General features: G+C 63.7%; 2 protein-coding genes across 2 annotated transcripts; one reads left to right on the forward strand and one right to left on the reverse strand.

The window, feature by feature from the left end:
- Window positions 1-5: 5 nt before the first annotated feature.
- JAK3 (Janus kinase 3) lies at window positions 6-11,958 on the reverse strand. Its single transcript, XM_036399399.2, has 23 exons — window positions 11,746-11,958; window positions 11,058-11,181; window positions 10,860-10,971; window positions 10,129-10,274; window positions 9,575-9,857; window positions 8,221-8,349; window positions 7,386-7,543; window positions 6,767-6,878; window positions 6,410-6,596; window positions 5,811-5,935; window positions 5,599-5,733; window positions 5,434-5,518; window positions 5,214-5,341; window positions 4,577-4,715; window positions 4,095-4,246; window positions 3,138-3,288; window positions 2,929-3,068; window positions 2,259-2,448; window positions 1,771-1,895; window positions 1,339-1,511; window positions 783-900; window positions 466-576; window positions 6-377 (listed from the first exon to the last, which is right to left on the reverse strand). Exons 1-23 carry the CDS (start codon window positions 11,948-11,950, stop codon window positions 261-263), a joined length of 3,345 nt encoding a protein of 1,114 aa, XP_036255292.1. The 5' UTR covers window positions 11,951-11,958; the 3' UTR covers window positions 6-260.
- A 2,677-nt stretch (window positions 11,959-14,635) lies between these two features.
- On the forward strand, window positions 14,636-22,731 carry SLC5A5 (solute carrier family 5 member 5). Its single transcript, XM_054517320.1, has 14 exons — window positions 14,636-14,992; window positions 15,515-15,580; window positions 16,084-16,135; window positions 16,229-16,296; window positions 16,608-16,762; window positions 17,481-17,621; window positions 18,346-18,475; window positions 19,001-19,089; window positions 19,179-19,291; window positions 19,689-19,759; window positions 20,748-20,834; window positions 21,443-21,648; window positions 22,197-22,300; window positions 22,520-22,731. Exons 1-14 carry the CDS (start codon window positions 14,636-14,638, stop codon window positions 22,729-22,731), a joined length of 1,851 nt encoding a protein of 616 aa, XP_054373295.1.
- The last annotated feature ends 722 nt before the right edge of the window (window positions 22,732-23,453 follow it).

The following is a 23,453-nucleotide window of genomic DNA, read 5'->3' on the forward strand; positions in this document are numbered from 1 at the left end:
CCGCCGGCTGCTGCCTCCTTCTTGCCGCGGCGCCAATCCCAGAAATCCCATAAATCCCGTAAATCCCATAAATCCCATAAACCCCATATTCCCATATTCCAATCCCAATTCTGCCATGGAGGGGGAGGGCAAGGAAAAAAGGGGGAAAAGCCGAAGGGTTGGGAGGTGGGTTGTGATGTGGGAAAGGGGGGTAGGGGGCTGTGTCCCCCCTCGCTGCCCCCTCAAAGCTCAGGGAAGCATCACCGTGGATTGGGGGGGCGCTACCCCCGAGTTTTGCTCCGCCCATCCCGCAGCGCCTCGATTTTGGGGGAAAGCTCCCCAAAAGTGGGTCTGGCGCCAGGGGTGAAGGCCCAGCAGCTCATCATCAGCGCGTACACCTGGGGGGGACAAGGGACACGGCGGGGCCATCAGGGGAGGAGGGGCACTCCGGGGACCCCCCTGCCAGCCCTGGGACAGCGGTGTCACCTCCGGGGGACAGCCGGCGGGGGCCGGGAGTCGCCGGTTGTCCTTGAGGAGCTCCAGCAGGTGGCAGATGATCTGCGGCGGCCTCGCTGTGCCCATCATCCGCAGGAATTCCTGCGGGCACGGGGGACATCCGTGAGCTCCGGGACACACCGGAGAGCACTGGGACATCCATGAGCTCCAGGACACCCGGGAGCACCGGGACACCCGGGAGCACCAGGATGCCCAAAAACTCTGGGACACCCAGGAGCACCAGGAGGGCTGTGAGGGGCTGGTCCCAGTGGGAATGGCCCCCCTGCCCTTTCCAGGGAAAACGTCACCTCCGAGGGGCTCTTGCTCTTGGAGCTGTAGGTGAAGAGCTCGTAGAGGAGCACCCCGAAGCTCCAGGCGTCGGAGGCGCAGGAGAAGATGTTGTCAGCCAGGGATTCCGGAGCGTACCTGCCGGGAAAAACGGGTTCAGAACCCTGGAAAAATGATTTCTGAGCTCCAGGAAAAGGGGACCCTGAGCCCCGGGAAAAATGGGGTCTGAGCCCCAGGAAAAGGGGAGTCTGATTGCTGGGAAAAGGGGATTCTGAGCTCTGGGAAAAGCAGGTTCTGAGCTCTGGGAAAAGGGGATCCTGAGCCCCGGGAAAAATGGGTTCTGAGCTCTGGGAAAAACGGGTCCAGAGCCTTGAGAAAAATGGGTTCTGAGTCCCAGGAAAAGGGGATTCTGAACTCTGGGAAAAGGGGATCCTGAGCCCTGGGAAAAGTGGGTTCTGAGCTCCAGGAAAAGGCGATCCAGAGCTCTGGGAAAAGCTGTTTCTGAGCCCCAGGGAAAAGGGGATCCTGAGCCCTGGATCCCGCTGGAATTCCAGCCCTCCCCTGTGCCCCCCTCACCAGAAAACGGGGCTCTGGCCGGGCTCCCGCACCACGTAGTAATCCTTGTCCTGCGGGAGCAGCTTGGCCAGCCCGAAGTCGCCGATCTTGACGTGGCTGTCGCTCTCCACCAGGATGTTCCTGCTCGCCAGGTCCCGGTGCACGCAGCGCTGCGCCCCCAGGTACTCCATGCCCTGCCGGGAGGCGGCTGCTCGAGGGGAGCGGGGACGCGGCAGCGTCCCCAGGGCTGGGGAACCCCCGGGTGAGGGTCCCTGGGGGCTCATCCTGGTTGGAGCACAGCCCCAGGGGTGAGGGTGGCACTGCTCCAGCCGGGACAGGATCCTGCGGCATCCCCAAGGCTGGACAATGACCCGTGGCTGACCCGTGGCATTGCTCCAGCCCCACCCCGGGACAGCAGCAGCCCCGTTTCCCCCGTGCCCGCCCCGATCCCACCTTGCAGATCTGCCAGGCGTAGAGGAGCAGCGTCCTGTGCTCCAGGCGGGGCTGGTTCTTCTGCAGGAAATCCCGCAGGCAGCCGTTGGGCAGGAATTCCATCACCAGCCGCAGCCCGCGCATCCCTGAGGCCAAATCCAGCATCGGGAGGGCCGGAGCCGGGATCGGGGATCCCTGCCCCGTTCCCAGCCCCATTCCTGTCCCATTCCCTGTCCATTCCCTGCCCTTCCCCGTCTATCCCTGCCCCATTCCCTGTCCCATTCCCAGCCCAATTCCCTCTCCATTCCCTGCCCTTCCCTGTCTATTCCTGTCCCATTCAGAGCCCCATTCTTGCCCCATTCACAGCTCATTCCCAGCCCCATTCCCAGCCCCATTCCCTGTGCACTCTCTGTGCATTCCCAGCCCCATTCTCTGCCTCATTCCTGCCCCATTCATGTCTCATTCCCAGCCCCATCCCTGTCTCATTCCCAGCCCCATTCCCAGCTCACCCCGGCTGTAGCAGACACCCCGGTACCGGACGATGAAGTCGTGCTGCAGCGAGTGCAGGATTTGGATCTCCCGCTCGAAATCCCGAATTTCCTTGGCCGAATCCTGCTGCAGCCTCTTCACTGCCACCAGCTCGCCCGTGCTGTCACCCAGGGGGTCATAGCGACACAGCTCCACGCTCCCGAAATTCCCCTGGGAATTTTGCAGGGAATTGGATGTTGGGGGTGCCCCCCACATTCCCAGTGCCTCATCCCCCACTCCAAAATCCCCCCAGCTGCCTTTTCACACCTGCATCAGCTGGTAAAGAACAGCTACTGTTTAAAAGAACTTCTTCTGATTGCTGGTAATGACCCCATTAATTGCATAATTAATCAATCACAACTGAGTGAGCCAGGAGACTGATAGAGCCAGGTGACTGTAAGGGATGACAGCCTGAGGAGGATTGGGATTCTATCCCAACCCCAGGAAGGCTGGGATAGAACAGGATGGGACAGGAGGGTCAGGATGGGGCAGGAGGGCTGGGATCAAGTGGGATAGGGCAGGAGGGGCAGGAGGCAGCAGAACAGTGCAGGAGGATTGGGATCCAGCCATGATGTCCCACACCCCAAATCCGGGATGGGAAGAGCAGCTGAGCTGAATTTTGGGGCTGGGGGGTCTCTGCTGTGCCCCCACCTTGCCCAGCAGCGAGATGTACTTGAGGTGCCTCTCCTGGAACTGCTCGGGATCCTGGCTCATGGCCAGGGACTCGTGTCCCCAAAAGCCATCCCGGAGCGTCACATCCGCGGGGGACAGGTCCGAGAGCAGCTCGTAGTCTGTGGGAAGGGGGGGGTGAGGCCGCTGTGGGGTCCCCCCGTGCCCCCCCAGCCCGTCCCCGTGCCCACCGGAGGTGATGAGGCTGTTGAGGTCGCGGATGAGGGCGCGGAAGCAGGGCCGGCGCTGGGGCTCGTACTCCATGCACTGGGACACCAGCACGGCCAGCTCGGGCCACCGGGGGGCTGGGAGCTGCTGCTGGCTCTGGTAGAATTCCAGCTTCTGTGGGAAAGGGGGGGTCAGGGGGTGTGGGACCCCCAAAGAGCCCCTGAACGGCTCTGAGATGGGGCAGGGTGCAGTGGGATGGGGCAGGAGAGGTGGGATGGGATGGGATGGGATCCATAGCAGGGAATGGGATGGGATGGGATTTATGGGATGGGATTTGTGGGGTGGGATGCGATCCATAGCAGGGAATGGGATGGGATGGGATCCATAGCAGGGAATGGGGTGGGATGGGATTTATGGGATGTGATGGGATTTGTGGGATGGGATGGGATCCATAGCAGGGAATAGGGTAGGATGGGATTGGATTTGTGGGACAGGATTTGTGGGACGCGATTTGTGGGATGGGATTTGTGGGATGGGATGGGATCCATAGCAGGGGATGGGATGGCATGAGATTTATGGGATGGGATTTGTGGGGTGGGATGGGATTTGTGGGATGGGATGGGATCCACAGCAGGGAAAAGGATGGGATGGGATTTATGGGATGGGATTTGTGGGATGGGTTTATGGGGTAGGACGGGGTGGAATTGGGCAGGGAAGAAGGGCTGGGATGTAGCAGGAAGGGACTGGAGGGCTGGGGAAGAAGGGTCTGGATACAGTGGGATGGGGGGAGGGTTGGGATGGAACGGGATGGGGCAGGAGGGTTGGGATGGAATGGGATGGGGCAGGAGGGTTGGGATGGAACGGGGTGGGGCAGGAGGGTTGGGATGGAACGGGTGGGGCAGGAGGGTCATTATGGGGCAGGAGGCAGCAGGGCAGTGCAGGAGGATCAGGATCCAGCAGGATGCTGGGACCAGCCTCACCCTCTGGGGCTCCAGCAGGCTCAGGGGCATGTTCCCCCCGCTGAAGATCTCCCAGAGGGTGGCTCCGAAGCCCCACTTGTCAGCTGGCAGTGCCAGGCTCCCGGGGTCGCTGACACACTCAGGGGCCACCCATGGGATCCTCTCCACCAGCACTGTGGGGTGCCCAGCCCTGCTCAGCACCCACTGTGGGGGCCCAGCACCTCCAGGACCCCCCAGGATCCCCCCCAGACCAGGAGGGTGACACTGACCCCAGGGTGGGTGAGTTTGATGAAGGGGATTCAGAGCCCACAGCCAGGACCTGGCTTGGAGGATGAGCACAGGACCCCAAATCCAGAACCAGGATCCCAATCCCAGAACTGGGACCCCAAATCCAGACCTGGGACCCAGAGCCCACAGCCAGGATTCCCCACAGAGGATGAACACAGGACCCCAAACCCAAAGGCAGAACCCCAAGGCCAGCCCCCCCAGGACCCCTGACTCACTGTCCTGGGCCAGGACGGTGACGCTGACCCCGGGGTCGTTGAGTTTGATGAAGGGGGGGCTCCCCCCGGCCGTGTCCCCCTCCCGTGCCAGCAGCACCTTCTTGGCAGAGACGTTCCCATGCGGGATCTTCTTGTCCTCCTGGATGGGGGGAAGAGGGGTCAGGACCCTCAGGGTGGTCCCACACACTGGGGTGGGCTGGGGGCTGTGGGATCTGTGGGATCTGTGGGATCCACGGGATATGGGGATGTGGGGGCTGTGGGGTGGGGATCTGTGGGATCTGTGGGATCTGTGGGGGTGTGGGAGTTGTGGGGTACGGATGGATTGGGGGCTGTGGGATGGGGAATCCATGGGATCCATTGGATGTGGGGTGTGGGAGTTGTGGGATGGGGATCCGTGGGATGGGGATCCATGGGATCGATGGATGTGGGGGTATGAGGGATCCACCTGGGATCCAGAGCCCGCAGCCAGGACTCCCCATGGAGGATAAACACAGGATCTCGAACCCAGAACCAGGACCCCAAACCCAGACCTGGATTCCCCACGGAGGATGAGCACAGGACCCCATACCCAAAGCCAGAACCCCAAGGCCAGCCCCCCAGGACACCCAGGGACCCCCTCCCACCACCGTGGGCTCACCAGGTAGTTGAGGGCATAGGCCAACTGCTTGGCCACCGTCAGCTTCCAGCCGGTGGTCACCGCGCCCCGGTTCTTGCGCAGGTACAGGTCCAGGGGCCCGTGCCGGACGTGCTCCTGCACCATCACACCTGGGGGCACCCCGGGGAGGGTCAGGGGGTGCCCACACTGCGCTCAGGGGTGCCCAGGTGGCACCGTGGCCACCGCCCCGCCGGACACTCACTGTCCTTGCCGAGGCTGACGCCGTGCAGCAGCACCAGGTGTTTGTGGGAGAGCTGGCTCATGGTGCTGGCGGCCTCCAGGAAGGACTGGGACAGGGACAGAGGGCTCAGGGCGGGCCTTAGGGACCCCGAGGTGACATCCTGCAGGCGGCAGTGCCACCCCTCACCTCCAGGCAGTTGCGGTGGCTGCTGTCCATGACCTTGAGCACCACTGGGGTCTGCCGGGTTCCATCCTCCTCGTCCTGGTCCCGTTTGATGCCTTTGTAGATCTGGGTGAAGGAGCCCTGGCCCAGGCTCTCGCCCTGGGGGACACGGGGACGTTGCCAGGGGGTTCCTGTCCCCCTGTGCCACCCCCCCGTGGCCCTGCCCTGCCCCGTACCCGTGTCAGGCTCTGGGGGTCGATCTTGTGGAACATCATCTGCTGGAGGCTGCGGCGCCGGGGCGCGGGCGGGGACCCAGGGGGACAGGGGACCCCGCTGCGGACGATCAGCAGGTTGGACTTCTCTGGGGGCCAGAGAGGGCGTGAGGGGGGGCTTGGGCAGGGGACCCCCACCTGGGGACCTCACACAGCCACCCTGTGATGTCACAGCAGCTCTGTGACATCACAGCCCGTTCTGTGACATCACAACTTCTCTGTGACATCACAGCCCACTCTGTGACATCATAGCCTGCTTTGTGACATCACAGCTGCTGTGTGACATCATAGCCTGTTTTGTGACATCACAGCCACTCTGTGATATCACAGCCTGCTTTGTGACATCAGTAATTCTGTGACATCACAGCCCACTCTGTGACATCAGACTGCTCTGTGACATTAGAGCCACTCTGACCTCACATTTGCTTTGACATCACAGCCCACTCTGTGACATCACAGCCGCTCTGTGACATCACAGCCTGCTTTGTGACATCAGTAATTCTGTGACATCACAGCAGCTCTGTGACATCACAGCCCCCTCTGCGATGCCCCCCTGGTGTCACCTTTGGCCCGGGGGGGACAGGCCACCTCCAGGCGCATGGGTGCCCCCTCGGCCTGCAGCCCGTGGTGCCCGTAGGTGCCCAGCAGCTCCCGCAGGCTGCAGAACCTCCGTGCCACCCCCGACAGCCACCAGTGCCCGTCCTCGTCCCGGCGGATCTGGCACCGTTTGTAATCCCGGCCGGAGCGGGTCTGGGGGGGAAACACCGGGGTCAGCATTGGGGGCACCCCCCCAAACCCCTCCTGCGTCCTCGTGTCACCGCCCTGCAGGTGCCAGGGCTGTGCTGCCCTCCCAGTGCCCGGGTTGTGGCCCCCCCCAAGCCCCCCTGCCCGGTGTCCCGGGGGTCTCGTGGGGGTCTCACCTGCACACACACGGTCAGCAGGTAACTGTCAAAGTCCTGGGGGCTGCGGCGCAGCAGGAACAGCCCCGGGGCACCCCCGGCCGCCTCCAGCTTGTTCACGGCAAACTCGGCGCTGCCAAGGGCAGGGATGGCCATGGTGCCACATGGGGACAGCGTGGGCACCCCCTGTGCCCACCCCCTGTGCCCACCCCCTGTGCCTGCCCCTGTGTCCCCCTCTGTGCCCACCCCACTGTTCCCACCCCTGTTCCCATTCCCTGTGCCCATCCCTGTGCCTGCCCCTGTGTCCCCCTCTGTGCCCATCCCTGTGTCCTCCTCTTTGCCCAACCCCTGTCCCCCCCTGTGCCCACCCCACTGTGTCCTCCCCTGTCCCCATGCCTGTGTCCATCCCTGTGCCCATTCCCTGTGCCCTACCCTGTGCTCCCCCTTGTCCCCTCCTCTGTCCCCTCCCTATCCCCACCCCTTGTGCCCACCCCTGTGCCACCTCCCCAAACCCAGCAGATCCCTGTGGAGCCCCACCCGGGCCAGGGGTCGCTCTGTCCCCTCCATTCCTACATCCCCTCGGGCTCGGGGATGCCCAGGGGTTCCCAGTGCCCGGTGCCCAGGGGGTCCCGGTGCCCACCTGATGGGCCCATGGCACTGGTTCTCCAGGTCCTCCAGCAGCCGTGGCGGTGCCACCTCCCTGCAGAAGTAGTGCTGGGCATCCGCTGTCAGCCGGTAGTAACCATCGAGCAGAGCCACGAAGGACCGGGCCTCCTGCAGCGTGGCGAACTCCACCTCCTGTGTGTGAAAAACGCCAGTCACTTGGTTTTAAAATTGTAAAAGTTTAATAGTAATAAAATGGTTATTAAAAAATAGTAATACGATTAGAGTAATAATAATTAGGACAATATGAGACAATAGAGACAAAGAGTTACACATGTCCGGGTACTTTTCTGGGCAGCACAAGCCTGAAAAAGGACCCACGTTAACAGAGGATTAACCCTTAAAAACAACAGCCTGTTGCATATTCATACACTTCATACATGATGCATAAATTCCATTCAAATACAGGATTCTGTCTGGCCAGTGTCAACTTCTTCCTCTGAATCCTGACAGCGCCTTCGAGGGAGGAAGAAGTTTGTTTCTTCTGATAATGGAGCAATAAATTCTTTTTCTCTGAAAGATTTATTTGTACTGTGGCTCCTGTCTCACTGCGAGTCCTTTCTTTAAAAAAAGTATCCTACATAGCATAGTTTCTATTTGAACAATTTTTATAACCTAAACCCATATTTAACACAGTACTTAAGAGAATTAATACAGCATCACTTTCTAACACAACACATATAATATTCATTTCAATATTCGTGAAAAGCCAATCATAAAATACATGCATTTTTCACACTGTGCCAGCCTTGGTGTCACCCCCTTGTCCCCCGCAGCCCTCCTGGGGCTCCCCAAACCCTTCCCGAGCTCACCAGCACCCGGTTGTCCGCCTTGGTGACGGTGACCAGCCGGTTCTCCACGGGGCCGCCGCCCTCGCGGCTCGCCGCCTGCTTGATGCTGATGTCGGCGATGTCGGGGAAGTCGCAGAAGTGCTGGCGGCTCTGTGAAGGGACAGCAAAGGTGACAACCCCGCCCTGCCAGCTCCCCGCAGCGCGCCCAGCCACGCCGGAGCGCCTCGGAGCCGCCGCAGCTCCAGGCCACGCCTGTTGTCGTGTGTTTTTATACTTTGTAATAGTTTTGTTTTTATATCCCTCTATTTTTCCCAAATGGTTTAACCCAGATTGTACCCCCCTCCCTTTACCTGTGTAATCCCTTTCTTTTGCCGAGATCATCCCCAAATCCCCACCCTGGCTCTCTGTCAGTCACTCAGCATCCCATCCCCTCCATCTAGAACTTTCTGTCCAGGACATCGAGTGATCAGCCAGAGGCCAGGGGTCACCCCCCAAGTGTTTCTCCATACCCTGTCCTAAACGTCCATTCCCCAGTACCCATACCTTAATTTTTCTTATTGGTCAGTAAAATGTTATTATCTACTTTATGTTCCCATCTCCCTTTCAATGTAACCTTGGCACCTCTCCCGGGGCTCTCAGTGGGATCCCCATGAGGTTTGTGGTGGCTCCCTGGCGCTCCTGAAATAAACCTTGGATTAAACCCTGCTAAGAGTCGGCCCCTTTATCCTCTGCCATTGCTCCGGCATCTCCTCTGCTTCAGGCGATCAGCCTGGCTGCCTTTGATACCCTCAGGGATCAGCCTGGCTGCCTTTGGCACCCCCAGGATCAGCCTGGCTGCCTTTGGTACCCCCCAGGATCAGCCTGACTGCCTTTGGTACCCTCAGGGATCAGCCTGGCTGCCTTTGGTACCCCCAGGATCACCCTGGCTGCCTTTGGCACCCCCAGGGCTCAGCCTGGCTGCCTTTGGTACCCCCAGGATCAGCCTGGCTGCCTTTGGCACCCCCAGGATCAGCCTGGCTGCCTTTGGTACCCCCCAGGATCAGCCTGGCTGCCTTTGGTACCCTCAGGGATCAGCCTGGCTGCCTTTGGCACCCCCAGGATCAGCCTGGCTGCCTTTGGCACCCCCAGGGATCAGCCTGGCTGTCTTTGGTACCCCCAGGGACCAACCTGGCTGCCTTTGGTACCCTCAGGATCAGCCTGGCTGCCTTTGGCACCCCCAGGGATCAGCCTGGCTGCCTTTGGTACCCCCAGGATCAGCCTGGCTGCCCTCTGGACCCCCAGGGCATGGGAGAGTGCCCTCCCCACGCTGTTCACTGCCTTGGGGCTGGCCGGGGTTCCCTCAGTGGCACTCAGAGAGACCAGAACACCGGAGCACCTCGGAGCCACCGCAGCTCCAGGCCACGCCGCTGTCACCGCACACGTGGATGGTGACGGGTGCTGCGGATCCAGGGGAGCGCACGTGGAAAATCTCCTCACTGCGGTGGCGCTGGAGCCGCTCCAGGTCCAGCAGGTACTTGAGCTTCAGGTGCGGCGCGTCCGGCTCGCAGCCCCCCAGGCGCCGCAGGGATTTGCCGAAGCGGCGGCGGAGGCGCTTGCGGGTCACGAAGTTGTGCTGCTGGATCTGCGAGCGCAGCGGCGCCGGCAGGCACGACTTGTAGCTGTGGGGAGCGGAGGGGGGTGTCCTGGGGCGTGTCACACTGTCCCCGGGGGTGTCGGGGTGTCCCCGAGGTTATCACACTGTCCCCAGGGGTATCCCACTGTACCTGGGTCTGTTCCACTGTCCCCAGGGGTGTGACACTGTCCCCATGGGATTCAGGCTCTCCCCAGGGGTGTGACACTGTCCCCATGGGATTCAGGCTGTCCCTAGCCATGCCAGGCTGTCCCCAGGGGTGTCACACGGTCCCGTGAGTGCCACTGTCCCTGTCTCACCTGACGTGGCTGCAGACCTGCGCGGGGCTCTGCCGCTGCTCCTTGGCGATGCGCAGCATGTCCAGCACGGCCAGGCTCAGGCACTGCTCCTGCGTGGGCAGGCTCAGCCCCACGGCCACGCGGCCCCCAATGAAATCACTGCGGGACTGGGAAGGGCACGAGGTTCAGGGGGGGCTCTCCCATCTCCTGAGACCCCTCCCAAACCGTGCCAGTGTCATCCTCGTGTCCCAGAGCCCCCAGGAGTCACATCCTGCCCAGGCTCTGCTTCCCTGTCCCCAGGGCGTGTCCCCCTCAGGGGACAGAGTGACCCCATCTGGGGGTGGTCATGAGCAGCTCCAGGTGAGCCAGGGGAGAGGAGCCTCATCCCCCAGGCTGGAGGAGGAGGAGGAGGAAGAGGAGGAGAAGAGGGGTCAGAACACCCCAAAAACACCCCCAGCACCATCCTGGTCTCCACAGGTGGTAGAGAGAGCCTGGGGGATGAGGAGGAGGAAGAGGAGAAGAAGAAGGAGAAGGAGAAGGAGAAGGAGAAGGAGAAGGAGAAGGAGAAGGAGAAGGAGAAGGAGAAGGAGAAGGAGAAGGAGAAGGAGAAGGAGAAGGAGAAGGAGAAGGAGAAGGAGAAGGAGAGAACACCACAAAACCACCCCCGGAACCATCCCGGTCCCCACAGGAGACAGAGAGAGCCTGGGGGATGAAGGAGGAGGAGGAGGAGCAGCCAGGCTGGCAGCGCTCACCTGGGCAAACAGGTAATCAATGACGGGGTAGTCCAGGATGGGGCTGGCCCGGCCGTTCAGCAGCTGGAAGCGGTGGGACTGTCCCAGTCCGCACCAGTTGGGGAAGAAGAACCTGATGGGGACAGAGGAGGGGTCTCAGCGCTGCGTCCCCCAGAGACCACGACCCCAAGGGATGTCAGGGAAGGGTGGGAGCTGCACCTGATCCTGTACACCACGACCTGGCTGCAGGACTCATCCACGGTGAACACATGGTTGGGGGGGAACCAGCAGCTCAGGTCCTCCGTGGCCAGGGCGAAGAGAGGGTGGCACACGGGCAGCACGCCTGGGGACACACAGGGGGCTGGGACCCGAGCCCGTGGCCCTGAGACCCCACAGCCACAGCCAGGATCTCCTGGCAAGGATGTGCTCGGGACGCTGAGCCCATGGATCCTGAGCTCATGACTGGACCCCAAGGCCACAGACAGGACCCAAACCCACAGACAGGACCCAAACCCACAGGCAGGACCCAAACCCCACTGCTGGGATCTGGAGTTCACAGCCAGAATTCCCTGCTGAGGACGAATACAGAACCCCATTTCCACACCCAGGACCCCATACCCGCACCCAGGGCCTCATTCTCCCATCCAGGACCCTGTATTCACACCCAGGACCCCATACCCACACCCAGGACCCCATACCCACAAACAGGAGCCCATCTCCACACCCAGGACCCTGTACTCACATCCAGGACCCCATTTCCCATCCAGGACCCCGTACCCACAAACAGAACCCCATTCCCCCATCCAGGACCCCATTTCCCATCCAGGACCCCGTTCCCACACCCATGAGCCCATTCCCACATCCCGGACCCCCCACCCCGGCGGGTGCCCCGGGGCCCGGCGCTCACCGCAGGCTTTGGCAGCGCGCACACAAAGCTCCTCGGCCGTGTACTCGCCGAAGGTGAAGCTGAGCGTGCCCGCGGCGCTGCCCGGGGCCCGGCGCGGGGCGGGGGCCCGGTGGTACAGGAACACCTGCAGGGTCCCGCTCTCGGCCGACGAGAGGCTGCAGGAGCGGCCCCCGATCAGCGGCGTCTCCTCGCCCAGCGGGGCCATGGCAGGCGCTGCAAGGAAAGGGAGAGTCGGAGTGACCCCCTTGTCCCACCCTCATCATCCTCCCCGCGGCCAAACCCCGCAGCAGCAACACCCGCAGGGCTGGGATGGGCCCCTCCTGGGAAGGAGGGAGGGGAAACTGAGGCACGCGGTTGGATTTCGCCCCCCTCTCCCAGCCTGTCCCATCCTCCCGGCCGCTCCTCCTCTGCCTCAGTGCTCCCGGTGTGAGCAGGGGGGACCCGGCTCCATCCCGGCTCCATCCCGGTTCCATCCCGGCTCCATCCTGTCTCCATCCTGGCTCCATCCCGAGTCCATCCCCAGTTCCATCCCAGCCCTATCCCAGCCCCATCTCGGCTCCATCCCCGGCTCCAATCCCGGCCCCATCCCCGTTCCATCCCCGGTTCCATCCCGAGCTGGCCGCACCCCCGGCTCCCCCCCGGTACCTCTGCCGTGCCGGGGGCCTCGCTGCGGGCCTGGGGAGGGGGTCCCGGACGGGCTGCGCTGCCAAATCGGGGTTCTGGGGGTGCGTAGGTGGCTGCGAGCGAAGGAGAGATAAAAAATCCCCCGGGCGACTTCCTTCCTGCCCGAGGCCTCCTGGGCGGGCGGCTTCCTTCCAGGGGAGGGGGGACAAAGTGCGACACCCCAGGGCGCAGCCAGGGGGTGTCGGGAGGGCGAAGGGTTGAAAACCTGGGCACCCCCGGGCACACTCTGGGCACTCCTTTGGGCAAAGCCGGGCACTCCTTTGGGCAAAGCCGGGGACAATCTGGGCACTCTCGGGGACTCTCTGGGCACCTCCGGGGACACCCTGGGCACCCCTGGAGACCCTCTGGGTACCCCCAGGGACAATCTGGGCACCCTCGGGCATCCTCTGGGCGCCTCTGGGCATCCCCGGGGACACTCCGGGCACCCCCCAGTGCTGGCGCCGTGGGTACCACAGGGACGGGGGATGCTCTGCCAGGGCAGCTCAGCCAGGGCGCTGCCAACCCCCCCCGTCCCCCATTGCTGCCACCCCCAGAGCCCCTCCTGGCCCCGGTCCTGCCCCCGGTGTCACCGCGGGGCTGGGCGTGTGCCAGCCCCGGGCCCGTGCGGTGTCGCACGTCCCCGCCCGGCGGATGTGGCCCAAACTCGCTGTTTTTTCCCCTGGAGCTGCTCCAAGCCCGCTCGGCGAGGAGGAGGCGCCGCGGCGGGGAGGGGAAGGGGTCCTGCCCTGCCCTGTCCCCCCCCTCCGGGGACACGTGGTGGGGACAGTGCCACCACCAGGGCTGGAGACAGGGACAGGGACCCTCGTGTGCCCGGCGGGGAGGACTCAGAGGGGGCGGTGGCCCCGTGGTGGCACCGGGGAGGGGACGGGGACCTCGCGGTGATGGATTAGAGGGGACGGAGCCTTCGTGGTGACACCTGGGAGGGGACAATGCCTCCGTGGTGCCATCTCGGAGGGGACGGTGCCTTCATGCTGGTGACCTGGAGGGGACGGTGACCTCGTGGTGATGGCCTGGAGAGGACACTGCCTCCATGGTGATGACCGGGAGGGGACAGTGACCTCGTGGTGATGCTGTGTAGGGGACAGGGACCTTGTAGTGACACTTCGGAGGGGACAGTTCCTCCGTGGCCACACCTTGGAGGGGACACTGCCCCCGTGGTGACACCCTGGAGTGGACTCTTCCCCCTCGGTAACACCTCGGAGGGGGCGGTGACACATCAGAGGCCACACTGCCAGCTCTGTCCCCACCTCAGGGCTGTTCCCTTGCCCCAACCCCAACCTCACCCGCGGGGTTTGGGGCAAGAGCTTGGAAATCCCCAAACCTGTCCGTGCCCGGGCGGGACAAGGTGGCGTTGGTGGCAGGGAATGAGGAAGCGGGGCCAGCCCCACGCCCGGTGCCACGTATCCCGCCAGGAGCCACCGTCCTGCCCCGCCACCGCCGCGCTGCCGGGGCTCAGCGCCGGGGCCGTACGGGAGGGAAGGGGTTATTTATGGCCGCGGCCGCCGACAGCTCCATCCTCCCCGCCGCGGCTCCCTCCCCGAGCGCCTGAACGTGCCTCCCACCGGCTGGAGCAGCTCGAGGCACGGCCGGGCCCTCCACACCTCCGGGGACGAGGCAGGGACCCCTCCCCGGGGAGCAGCCCCCGCTCGGCTCCCCGGGCTCGGTCCGGCCGGTCCGTCCCGCTCCGCCGGCAAACAACAACCTGTTCCTTCTGGGGTAAAGGTTTCCTTCGGGTTTGTTGTTTTTTCCCCTCGGCTGGAGATAACTTTGGCTCCGCCGGAGGCTCTGCCCCTCCTTGTTTGTGCTGCTTTGGGGAGGGGTCTCTCCCCTCCTCTCCCTCTCCCTCCCCTCTCCCTCCCGGCCGTGTCCCTTCGGTGCTTCCCTGGAGCCGGTGGCCGGAGCAGCCGAAGCGGGGAAGGATCGGGGGCAATTCCCCAGCCAAATTCTGGCTGTTCCTCCTCGGACTCTGCCCTTTGGCACCCCTTGGCACAGCCCTGGCTTGGGAAGGGCACAGAGGGCACGGGGTGCGGCACAAAGTCCCGCTCCCCACTCCTCTTTCCGCTCGGCTCTCCCATTCCAAGGAATTCTCTCTCCCTCCAGTCTCCCCCCCCTCGGATGCGCCGCTGCCGCCGAGCCCCGGCCTAACCCCGCGCCGAGTCCCTCCCGCAGCCGCCCTATTTGGGGTCCCCCACACCCTAAAGCCACCATGCCAGGAACCCAGGACGTGCGGGACCTCACCTTCAGCCCGTGGGATTACGGAGTCTTCGCGCTGATGCTGCTGATCTCCACGGCCATCGGGCTCTTCCACGGGCTGGCCAAGGGCGGCCAGAAAACCTCGGAGGATTTTTTCACGGGTGGCCGGAGGATGTCGGCGCTGCCCGTGGGGCTCTCGCTGTCCGCCAGTTTCATGTCGGCCATCCAGGTGCTGGGGGTGCCGGCCGAGGCGTTCCGCTACGGAGCCAAATTCCTCTGGATGTGCCTGGCGCAGCTCATCAACAGCGCGCTCACCGCGCAGCTCTTCCTGCCCGTCTTCTACCGCCTGGGGCTCACCAGCACCTACGAGGTGGGCACGGCGGGGACACGGCGGGGACACGGCTGGGGGGTCCCGCCGAGGTGCCGAGCATCGCTGCCAACGGCTCCGGGCTCAACTCGGCGGATGAGACCCCCCCCGGGGGGTGCGGACCCCGCTCCCGAGGTGTCCCGGGGTGTCTCGGGGGATGTCCCGGGGGTCCCGGGTTGTCCCAAGGTGTCCCTGACTGTCCTGGGGGTGTCCCGGGGTCACCCGGGTGTCCCCTCGCAGCCCCGTAGGACCCCGCTCCCCCCCTGCCTTGGGGTTCTGGGGGTCTCTGTGTCCCCCCCCAACCCCACGGGGGGTGCGGACCCTTCTCACCCCCTGCCCCGGCTGCTGGGGGGTCTCTCCCAGCCCCTCTCCCCCCGTGCGTTGGAGTTCGGGGGGTCCCCCCAACCCCGCGGGACCCCGCTCGCCCTGCCGGGGTTTTGGGGGTCCCTCGAGCCCCCCCAGCCCCTGCTCAGGGCTCACTCCGGGCTGGTCCCGACGTGCTTTTTGTCCTTGTCCTTGTCGCAGTACCTGGAGCGGCGCTTCAGCCGGAGCGTGCGGCTGTGCGGGACCGTGCAGTACGTGGTGGCCACGGTGCGTGTGCGGTGCTGGCCTTGGGGACAGCGCGGGGACAGCGCTGGCGGTGCCCTGAGCCCCTGGGAAGCGCCCTCGGCCCCGTGCTGCTGTTTGGGCTGGCTCGGAGCGAGAGCGGCGCGGCGGGAGCGCTGTTTGGAGAGAAAACCGCGCCGATCCCCCCCGCCGTGTCACCTGCGAGGGGACCCTGAGCCCCCCTCGGGACCCTGAGCCCCCACTCGGGATCCTGAGCCCCCACTCGGGACCCTGAGCTCCCCCTCGGGACCCTGAGCCCCCCCTCGGGATCCTGAGCCCCCACTCGGGATCCTGAGCCCCCCTCGGGACCCTGAGCCCCCCCCTCGGGACCCTGAGCCCCCCTTGGGACCCTGAGCCCCCACTCGGGACCCTGAGCCCCCACTTGGGACCCTGAGCCCCGACTCGGGATCCTGAGCCCCCCTCGGGATCCTGAGCCCCCCTTGGGACCCTGAGCCCCCCTCGGGATCCTGAGCCCCCTCTTCCCGCAGATGCTCTACACTGGGATCGTCATCTACGCGCCTGCCCTGATCCTAAACCAAGGTGTGGTGTGGCGCGGGGGGGGCTCTCCCCGTCCCTGTGTCCCCCTCCCCAGGTGACAATTCCCCCCCTCAGCATTGTCCCCTCTTCCCTCAGTCACCGGGCTGGATATTTGGGCATCGCTGCTGTCCACGGGGGCCATCTGCACCTTCTACACCACCATCGTGAGCGGGGGGGGGGTCCTGGGGGGTTCTGGGGGGTCCCCGGGGCGTCTCGGGTGTCCCGATGGGTCCCGGGGGGTCCCAGGGGGTTGTCCTGGGATGTCCCAGGGTGTCCTGTGGGTGTCCCGAGGTGTCCTGGGGGGGTCTTGGTGGGGTCCCGAGGTGTCCTGGGGGTGTCCCAGGGTGTCTTGTGGGTGTCTCGAGGTGTCCCTGGCCGTCCCAGGAGATGTCCCGAGGTGTCCCTGGCTGTCGCGGGGGTGTCCCTGGCTGTCGCGGGGGTGTCCCGGCGCTCAGCCCCGCTCGCTGTGCCGCAGGGCGGGATGAAGGCTGTCATCTGGACCGACGTGTTCCAGGTGTTTGTGATGCTCGCGGGTTTTGTCGCCATCGCCATCCGGGGGACGCTGCTGGCGGGGGGTCCCGCCGAGGTGCTGAGCATCGCCAGCAACGGCTCCAGGCTCAACTTCGCCGAGTGGGTCCCCCCCGAACCCCGCGGGACCCCGCTGCCCCTGCCTTGGGATCTCTGGGGTCACCGTGACCCCCCGAACCCCGCGGGACCCCGCTGCCCCTGCCTTGGGATCTCTGGGGTCACCGTGACCCCCCGAACCCCACGGGACCCCGCTGCCCCTGCCTTGGGATCTGTGGGGTCACCGTGACCCCCCGAACCCCGCGGGACCCCGCTGCCCCTGCCCCGGGGTACTGGGGGTCACTCCCAGTTCCCTCACCCCCTGTTCTGGGTTCTAGGGTCACCCCCAGCCCCTCTCACCCCCAACCTCGGGATCTGTGGGATCATCCCCAGCCCTTAACCCCTTTCCCCACATTCTGGGGTCTCTCCCAGTCCCTTCTCACCCCTGTCCTGAGTTCTGGGGTCACTCCCAGCCTCTCTCACCCCTTCCCTGACTTCTGGAGTCACTCCCAGGCCCCCTCAGGCCCAACCCCGGGATCTGTGGGGTCACCCCCAGACCTTCACCCCCTTCCCTGAGTTCTGGGGTCGCCCCCAGCTTCTCTCATCCCACCCTGGGATCTGTGGGGTCATCCCCAGCCCCTCACCTCCTTCCCTGAGTTCTGGGGTCGCCCCCAGCTTCTCTCACCCCACCCTGGGATCTGTGGGGTCTCTCCCAGCCCCTGCCCGCCCTCCCCGGGCTCTGTGCCATGCCGTGCCCCCCTGACCGGTCCCGGGCCGTGCCCAGTTTCAGCCCGGACCCGCGGAGCCGGTACACGGTGTGGACCTTCTTGCTGGGCGGGACGCTGCTCTGGCTCTCCATGTACGGCGTCAACCAAGCGCAGGTGCAGCGCTACGTGGCCTGCAGGAGCGAGAGGGAGGCCAAGATGTGAGTCCGGACCCCCCGGCATCCCCGGGAACCCCGGGAACTCTCCGGATCCCCTCGGCATCCCCGGGAACACCGGGAATTCTCCGGATCCCCTCGGCATCCCCGGGAACACCGGGAATTCTCCGGATCCCCTCGGCATCCCCGGGAACACCGGGAATTCTCCGGATCCCGCGCTGGGAGTCGCAGAGGGGAGGGGATGCTCTGGGGGCAGGGGGGGCTTTGTCTCCTGCCCGGGTCGTTGTGTGGGTGAAGCGCCCTGCAAGGACCTGGCACAGCCCCTGCCAGGACCTCCTTGCATCCTTTCATGGACCCTGAATTCCCCTGACACCCCTGCCAGGACCTTGCACCCCCTTAAGAACCCCGAATTCCCCTGACACCCCTGCGGGACCCCACACTCCCGCACTGCCTGAGCCCTCCTGTGCGAGACCCCAAGCCCCTGCCCAGCCCCTCTCACCCTGCCAGGACCTGGCACCTTTCCAGTCGCCCTGGCAGGACCCTGACCCCCGTGCCCCCCGTGTCCCCCGTGCCCCCCGTGCCCCTCGTGCCCCCCATGTCCCCTGTGCCCCTCATGTCCCCCATACCCCTCATGTCCCCCATGTCCCCCGTGCCCCCCATGCCCCCCATGTCCCCTGTGCTCCCCATGCCCCCCGTGTTCCCTGTGCCCCCCATGACCCGCATGCCCCCTGTGCCCCCCGTGCCCCCCGTGCCCCCCGTGCCCCTGCAGGGCGCTGCTGGTCAATCAGGTCGGGCTCTTCTGCATCGTGGCCAGCGCCGTGGCCTGCGGGCTCGTCATGTTCGTGCTCTACGGCCACTGTGACCCTCTGCTGGCCGGGGCCATCTCTGCCCCCGACCAGGTACCGACCCCTCAGGATCCCCCCCGGCATCACAGCGGGTTTTGGGGTCCCACAGGATCGTGTCCCTTCCAGGACCCCTCAAGCAGTGGGATCAGAGGGGGTTTTGGGTCCCCTCAGGGGCACAGGGGTCCCTTGGTATCCAGATCCTCTCCAGGAGTCCCCAAGGTAGTGGGGTCAGAGGGGGTTTTGGGATCCCCCGGGGTCCTGGCCCTTTCAGGACCCTTCAAGCAGTGGGGTCAGAGGGGGTTTTGGGGTCCTCCAGAATCCTCATCTCTCCAGCACCCCTTGAGGCAGTGGGGTGGGAGTTTGGGGCTCCCAGGGGTATTTGGGGTCCCCCAGGGCTCTAGATCCTTTCCAGCACCCCTGAGGCATTGGGATAGGAGTCTGGGGGGCTCCCAGTGGGTTTTGGGGTCTCCCCGGGATCCTGCCCCCTCCAGCACCCCCTGAGGCAGTGGGGTGGGAGTCTGGGGGGCTCCCAGGGGTTTTGGGGTCGCGCTGGCCCCTCCCCTCACCCCTGTCCCCCAGTACATGCCCTACCTGGTCCTGGACATCTTCGGGAGCACCCCGGGGGTGCCGGGGCTGTTCCTGGCCTGCGCCTACAGCGGCACGCTCAGGTGAGGAGGGGTCCCAGCCTGGGGACACGGGCGGGGGGTGCCACCACCCCGGTGTCCCCATGGGGCTGACGGGGCCACCTCGTGCCCAGCACGGCCTCCACGTCCATCAACGCCATGGCTGCTGTCACCGTGGAGGACCTGGTGCGGCCGCGGCTGCCGGTGCTGTCCCCCAGGAAGCTGACACTGATCTCCAAGGGGCTCTGTGAGTGTCACCGCGCCTGCGGGGACAGGGATGGGTCACCCTGCGGGGATGGGTCACCCCCCAGGGTCACCCCTGCCTGGGCTGTGCCAGGCTGTGACGTCCCATTCCACCCTATGAATTCCATCTCAATCCCATCCTGTAAATCCCAACCCAATTCCAGAAATCCTAACCCAATCCCATACCATAAATCTCAATCCCATCCCATCAATCCCATCAATCCCAATCCCATCCCATCCATCCCATCTCAATCCCAATCCCATCAATCCCATCCCATAGATTCTGTCCCAGACTATCAATCCCATCCCACCAATCTCATCCCAATCCCAATCCCATAAATCCCACCCATCCCATAAATCCCATCCCAATCCCAATCCCATCCCATCCGATATTCCCGCAGCTCTCACCTTTGGCACCTCCTGCATCACCGTGGCCGCTCTGTCCTCACTGCTGGGGGGGGGTGTCCTGCAGGTGAGAGCCCCCCGAGACCCCAAATCCCCTCCCTCAGCTTCTACCATCCCAAAAAATCCCCAAAACCCCCCCAAAACCCCCCAAACCCCCACGCTGTCAGTGACCATCCAAGCGGTGACACCGCGGGAACACGGCCACGCTCCGGTGGCACCTGGAGAGCCCTCGAGGCTGAAGGGGTTGGGGCAGTGCCAGGCCCCCCTGGAGCTCTCACAGACCTCAAAAAAACCCCAAAAAAAACCCAAAAAAACCCGCAAACCTCCCCCGAATCCTCCCCAAATCCCGTCCCCTGTCTGTGCCCATCTGAGTGGGGACACCACAGGGACACTGCGGGGACACAGCCCAGCTCTGGTGCCACCCAGAGAACCTTCATTGAGGGGGAGTTGAGGCAGTGCCAGGCCTCCCCTGGAGCTCTTGCAGACCCCAAAAAAACCCCAAAACCCCCCCAAAACCCCCCAAACCTGCCCGCGCTGTCAGTGACCATCCAAGCGGTGACACCGCGGGGACACGGCCACGCTCCGGTGGCACCTGGAGAGCCCTCGAGGCTGAAGGGGTTGGGGCAGTGCCAGGCCCCCCTGGAGCTCTTGCAGACCCCCAAAAAACCCCAAAAAAACCCACAAACCCCCAACTCTCCCCGTGCTCTCTGTGCCCAACTGAGCGGGGACACAGCGGGGACACCACAGGGACACCGCAGGGACACAGCCCAGCTCGGGTGGCACCCGGAGAGCCCTTAAGCATTTAAGGGGCGTTTGGGGCAGTGCCAGGGCCTGCTGGAGCTCTCACAGACCCCAAAAAAACCCCCAAAACCCCAAACCCCCCACGCTGTCTGTGCCCAACGGAGTGGAGACACCACAGGGACACAGTGGGGACATGGCCATGCTCTGGTGGCACCTGAAGAGCCATCAAGGAGGAGGGGTTGGGGCAGTGCCAGGCCCCCCCTGGAGCTCTCCCAGACCCTAAAAAAAAACCAAAAAAAACCCCAAAACGCCAGGGCTCCTTCACGGTGATGGGGGTGATCAGCGGGCCCCTGCTGGGCGCCTTCATACTGGGGATGTTCCTGCCCCGCTGCGGCACCGCCGTGAGTGCGGGGTCAGGGTTTGGGGTTTGGGGTTTGGGGTCGGGTTTGGGGGATTTGGGGTTTGGGGTCGGGTTTGGGTTTGGGGGATTTGGGGTTTGGGCATTTGGGAGATTTGTGGTTTGGGGATTTGGGGTTTGGGGGGTTTAGTGTGAGGGTCTGGGGTTTGGGATCAGCGGTTTGGGATTTGAGGTTTGGGGTTTGTGGGATTTGGGGGTTGGGGTGTTTGGGGGATTTGGGGGCAGGGTCTGTGGTTTGGGCATTGGGGTGTTAAGGGGATTTCGGGAAAGGGTCTGGGGCTTGGGGATTGGAGGCTTGAGGTTTGAGAATTTGGGGTCAGCGGTTTGGGGTTTGGGGTCAGCACGGGGATGGTTTGGGGAGTTTGGGATGTTTGGGGATTGGAGGGTTGGGGTTTGGGGAGGGGGATTTTGGGAATGGGAGGATTTGGGGGTGAGGAGGATTTTGGGTGTTCTGCCATTCAGCACAGCCATGGGGATATTTGGGATTTTTGGGGGGGTCTCCACAGCTCCCCTGGGCCCTGCTGATCCCCTGTCCCTGTCCTGTCCCTGTCCCTGTCCCTGTCCCTGTCCCTGTCCCTGTCCCTGTCCCAGGGGGTGCTGGGGGGCTTGGCCGTGGGCCTGGCACTGTCACTGTGGGTGGCCGTGGGTGCCACCCTGTACCCGCCCAGCGCGGCCACCATGGGGGTGCTGCCCACCTGGGGGACGCTGTGCCCGCCCCGCAACGCCACCAGCGCCACCAGCGCCACCAGCGCCACCAGCGGCCCCGCCCTGCCCGCGCCACCCCCGGAGCCGCTGCGGTGAGCGGGGCTGGGGACAGCGGGGAGTGCTCCTGTCCCCTGGGGTGGCACATCCCTGTCCCCTGGGGTGGCACGTCCCTGTCCCTGTCCCTGCTGGCTGTGGTCTCACATCCCTTTTCCTGTTGGCTCTAACGTCACATCACTGTCCCCATTCCCTGTGACGTCACACCCCTGTCCCTGCTGGCTCTGATGTCACGTCACTGCCCCTGCTTGTTGTGACATCACAACAATGTCCCTGTCCCTTATGATGTCACAGCCCGTCCCTGTTGTGACATCACATCCCCGTCCCTGGTCCCTGTGACATCACATCCCTGGCCCTGCTGGCTGTGATGTCACAACCCTGTCCCCATTCCCTGTGACGTCACTGGGTCTCCCTGTAGGCAGTGACATCACCAGGTGTCCCTGTGGGTGGTGACACCCCGCTGTCCCCGTGCCCTGTGACGTCACACGGTGTCCCCATTCCCTGTGACGTCACCGGGTGTCCCTGCGGGTGGTGATGTCACCGTGTGTCCCTGCTGGCGGTGACACCCCGCTGTCCCCTGTCACAGCCCGGCCATCCTGGATGACTTCTACTCCATATCCTACCTGTACTACGGCGCCTTGGGGACACTGGGGACTGTGGGGACAGGGGCCCTGCTCAGCCTGCTGCCAGGTGAGAGGGGAGATGGCCCTGTCACCTCCTGTGTCACCCCCTGGGTCACCCCCCATCACCCTGTTCCTGTCACCCTTCCCTGTGACCTCATTCCTGTCACTCCCTGTCACCCGTCCCTGTCACCCTGTTCCTGTCGCCCTTCCCTGTGACCTCATTCCTGTCACTCCCTGTCACCCTGTCCCTGTCACCCATTCCTGTCACGGTGTCCCCTCCTGACAGGGCCAGCGCGGCAGAGCCGCCGTCCCCAGGGTGTGCTGTGGTGGGACATCGTCAGGGCTGCACCCTCGGGTGGCCTCAAGGGTGACAGCAGCGCTGGGGACGAGCCCCTGGACAAGGCCACGGTGACCCAGGCGCTGCTGGAGACGGGAGGGGAGCGGAAACCCCCGTGTGACCCCGCCAAGGGTGGCACCGTCACCGAGAGCGACGTGTAGGGGACAGCGGGGTGGGGACACAGTGCTGGCCCCAATAAAGGAGCTGCTGATCCTGGACAGAGCCTGTCCTTGGGGGGACGGGGAGAAAACACAGTGGGGGGACACGGGGAAGGGCAGGGAGGGTACATGGGGGACACGGGGAGGGGACAAGCAAGCACTGAACCTGAGGCAGGTCAGTCACTTTGTCAGTAACATTCTGCTCGTGCTCTTACTCGAAGCTGAACGTGGCATTTGACCTGAGGCTGTAGAAAAAGGTTCCAAAATTGATTGATAGCACTGAGGTTACGGGTGTGTAGTTCAGTTAGAAGCATGTAACGTGACAGGGTAGAAAACTTAGAGATTAGAGTTTTAGAATACAGTAATATATATAGAGAGAGAGCAAAATAAAAGTTTTAAGGCAGAAACTAATCCTTCATGAGTTTCGGTAGTATTTTGTAATTAGACAGAAAATTGAGGAGTTTGAGTGATTAGTTATTGAGTTAAAAATAAAACAATTTAAGTTGTCCTTTCTTAATTAGATAGTTTAACCTTAAAAGACTTTGTAGAGGAAAATAATTGGCTATTTTATAACTCATTAGTAGACAACTACAGTACTCACTACTTGCAAGACTCTTACAATAAATGAAAAAAAAAAAAAATTAAGCCTGAACACAAAATACCATCTCAAGTACCTTCAATGCCTACCTCAATAGAATAAAAAAGGGGTGTGAAAAAAGCCAATC

This window comes from Molothrus ater, chromosome 26, assembly GCF_012460135.2.
Source record: "Molothrus ater isolate BHLD 08-10-18 breed brown headed cowbird chromosome 26, BPBGC_Mater_1.1, whole genome shotgun sequence".
NCBI classification, from domain to species: domain Eukaryota; kingdom Metazoa; phylum Chordata; class Aves; order Passeriformes; family Icteridae; genus Molothrus; species Molothrus ater.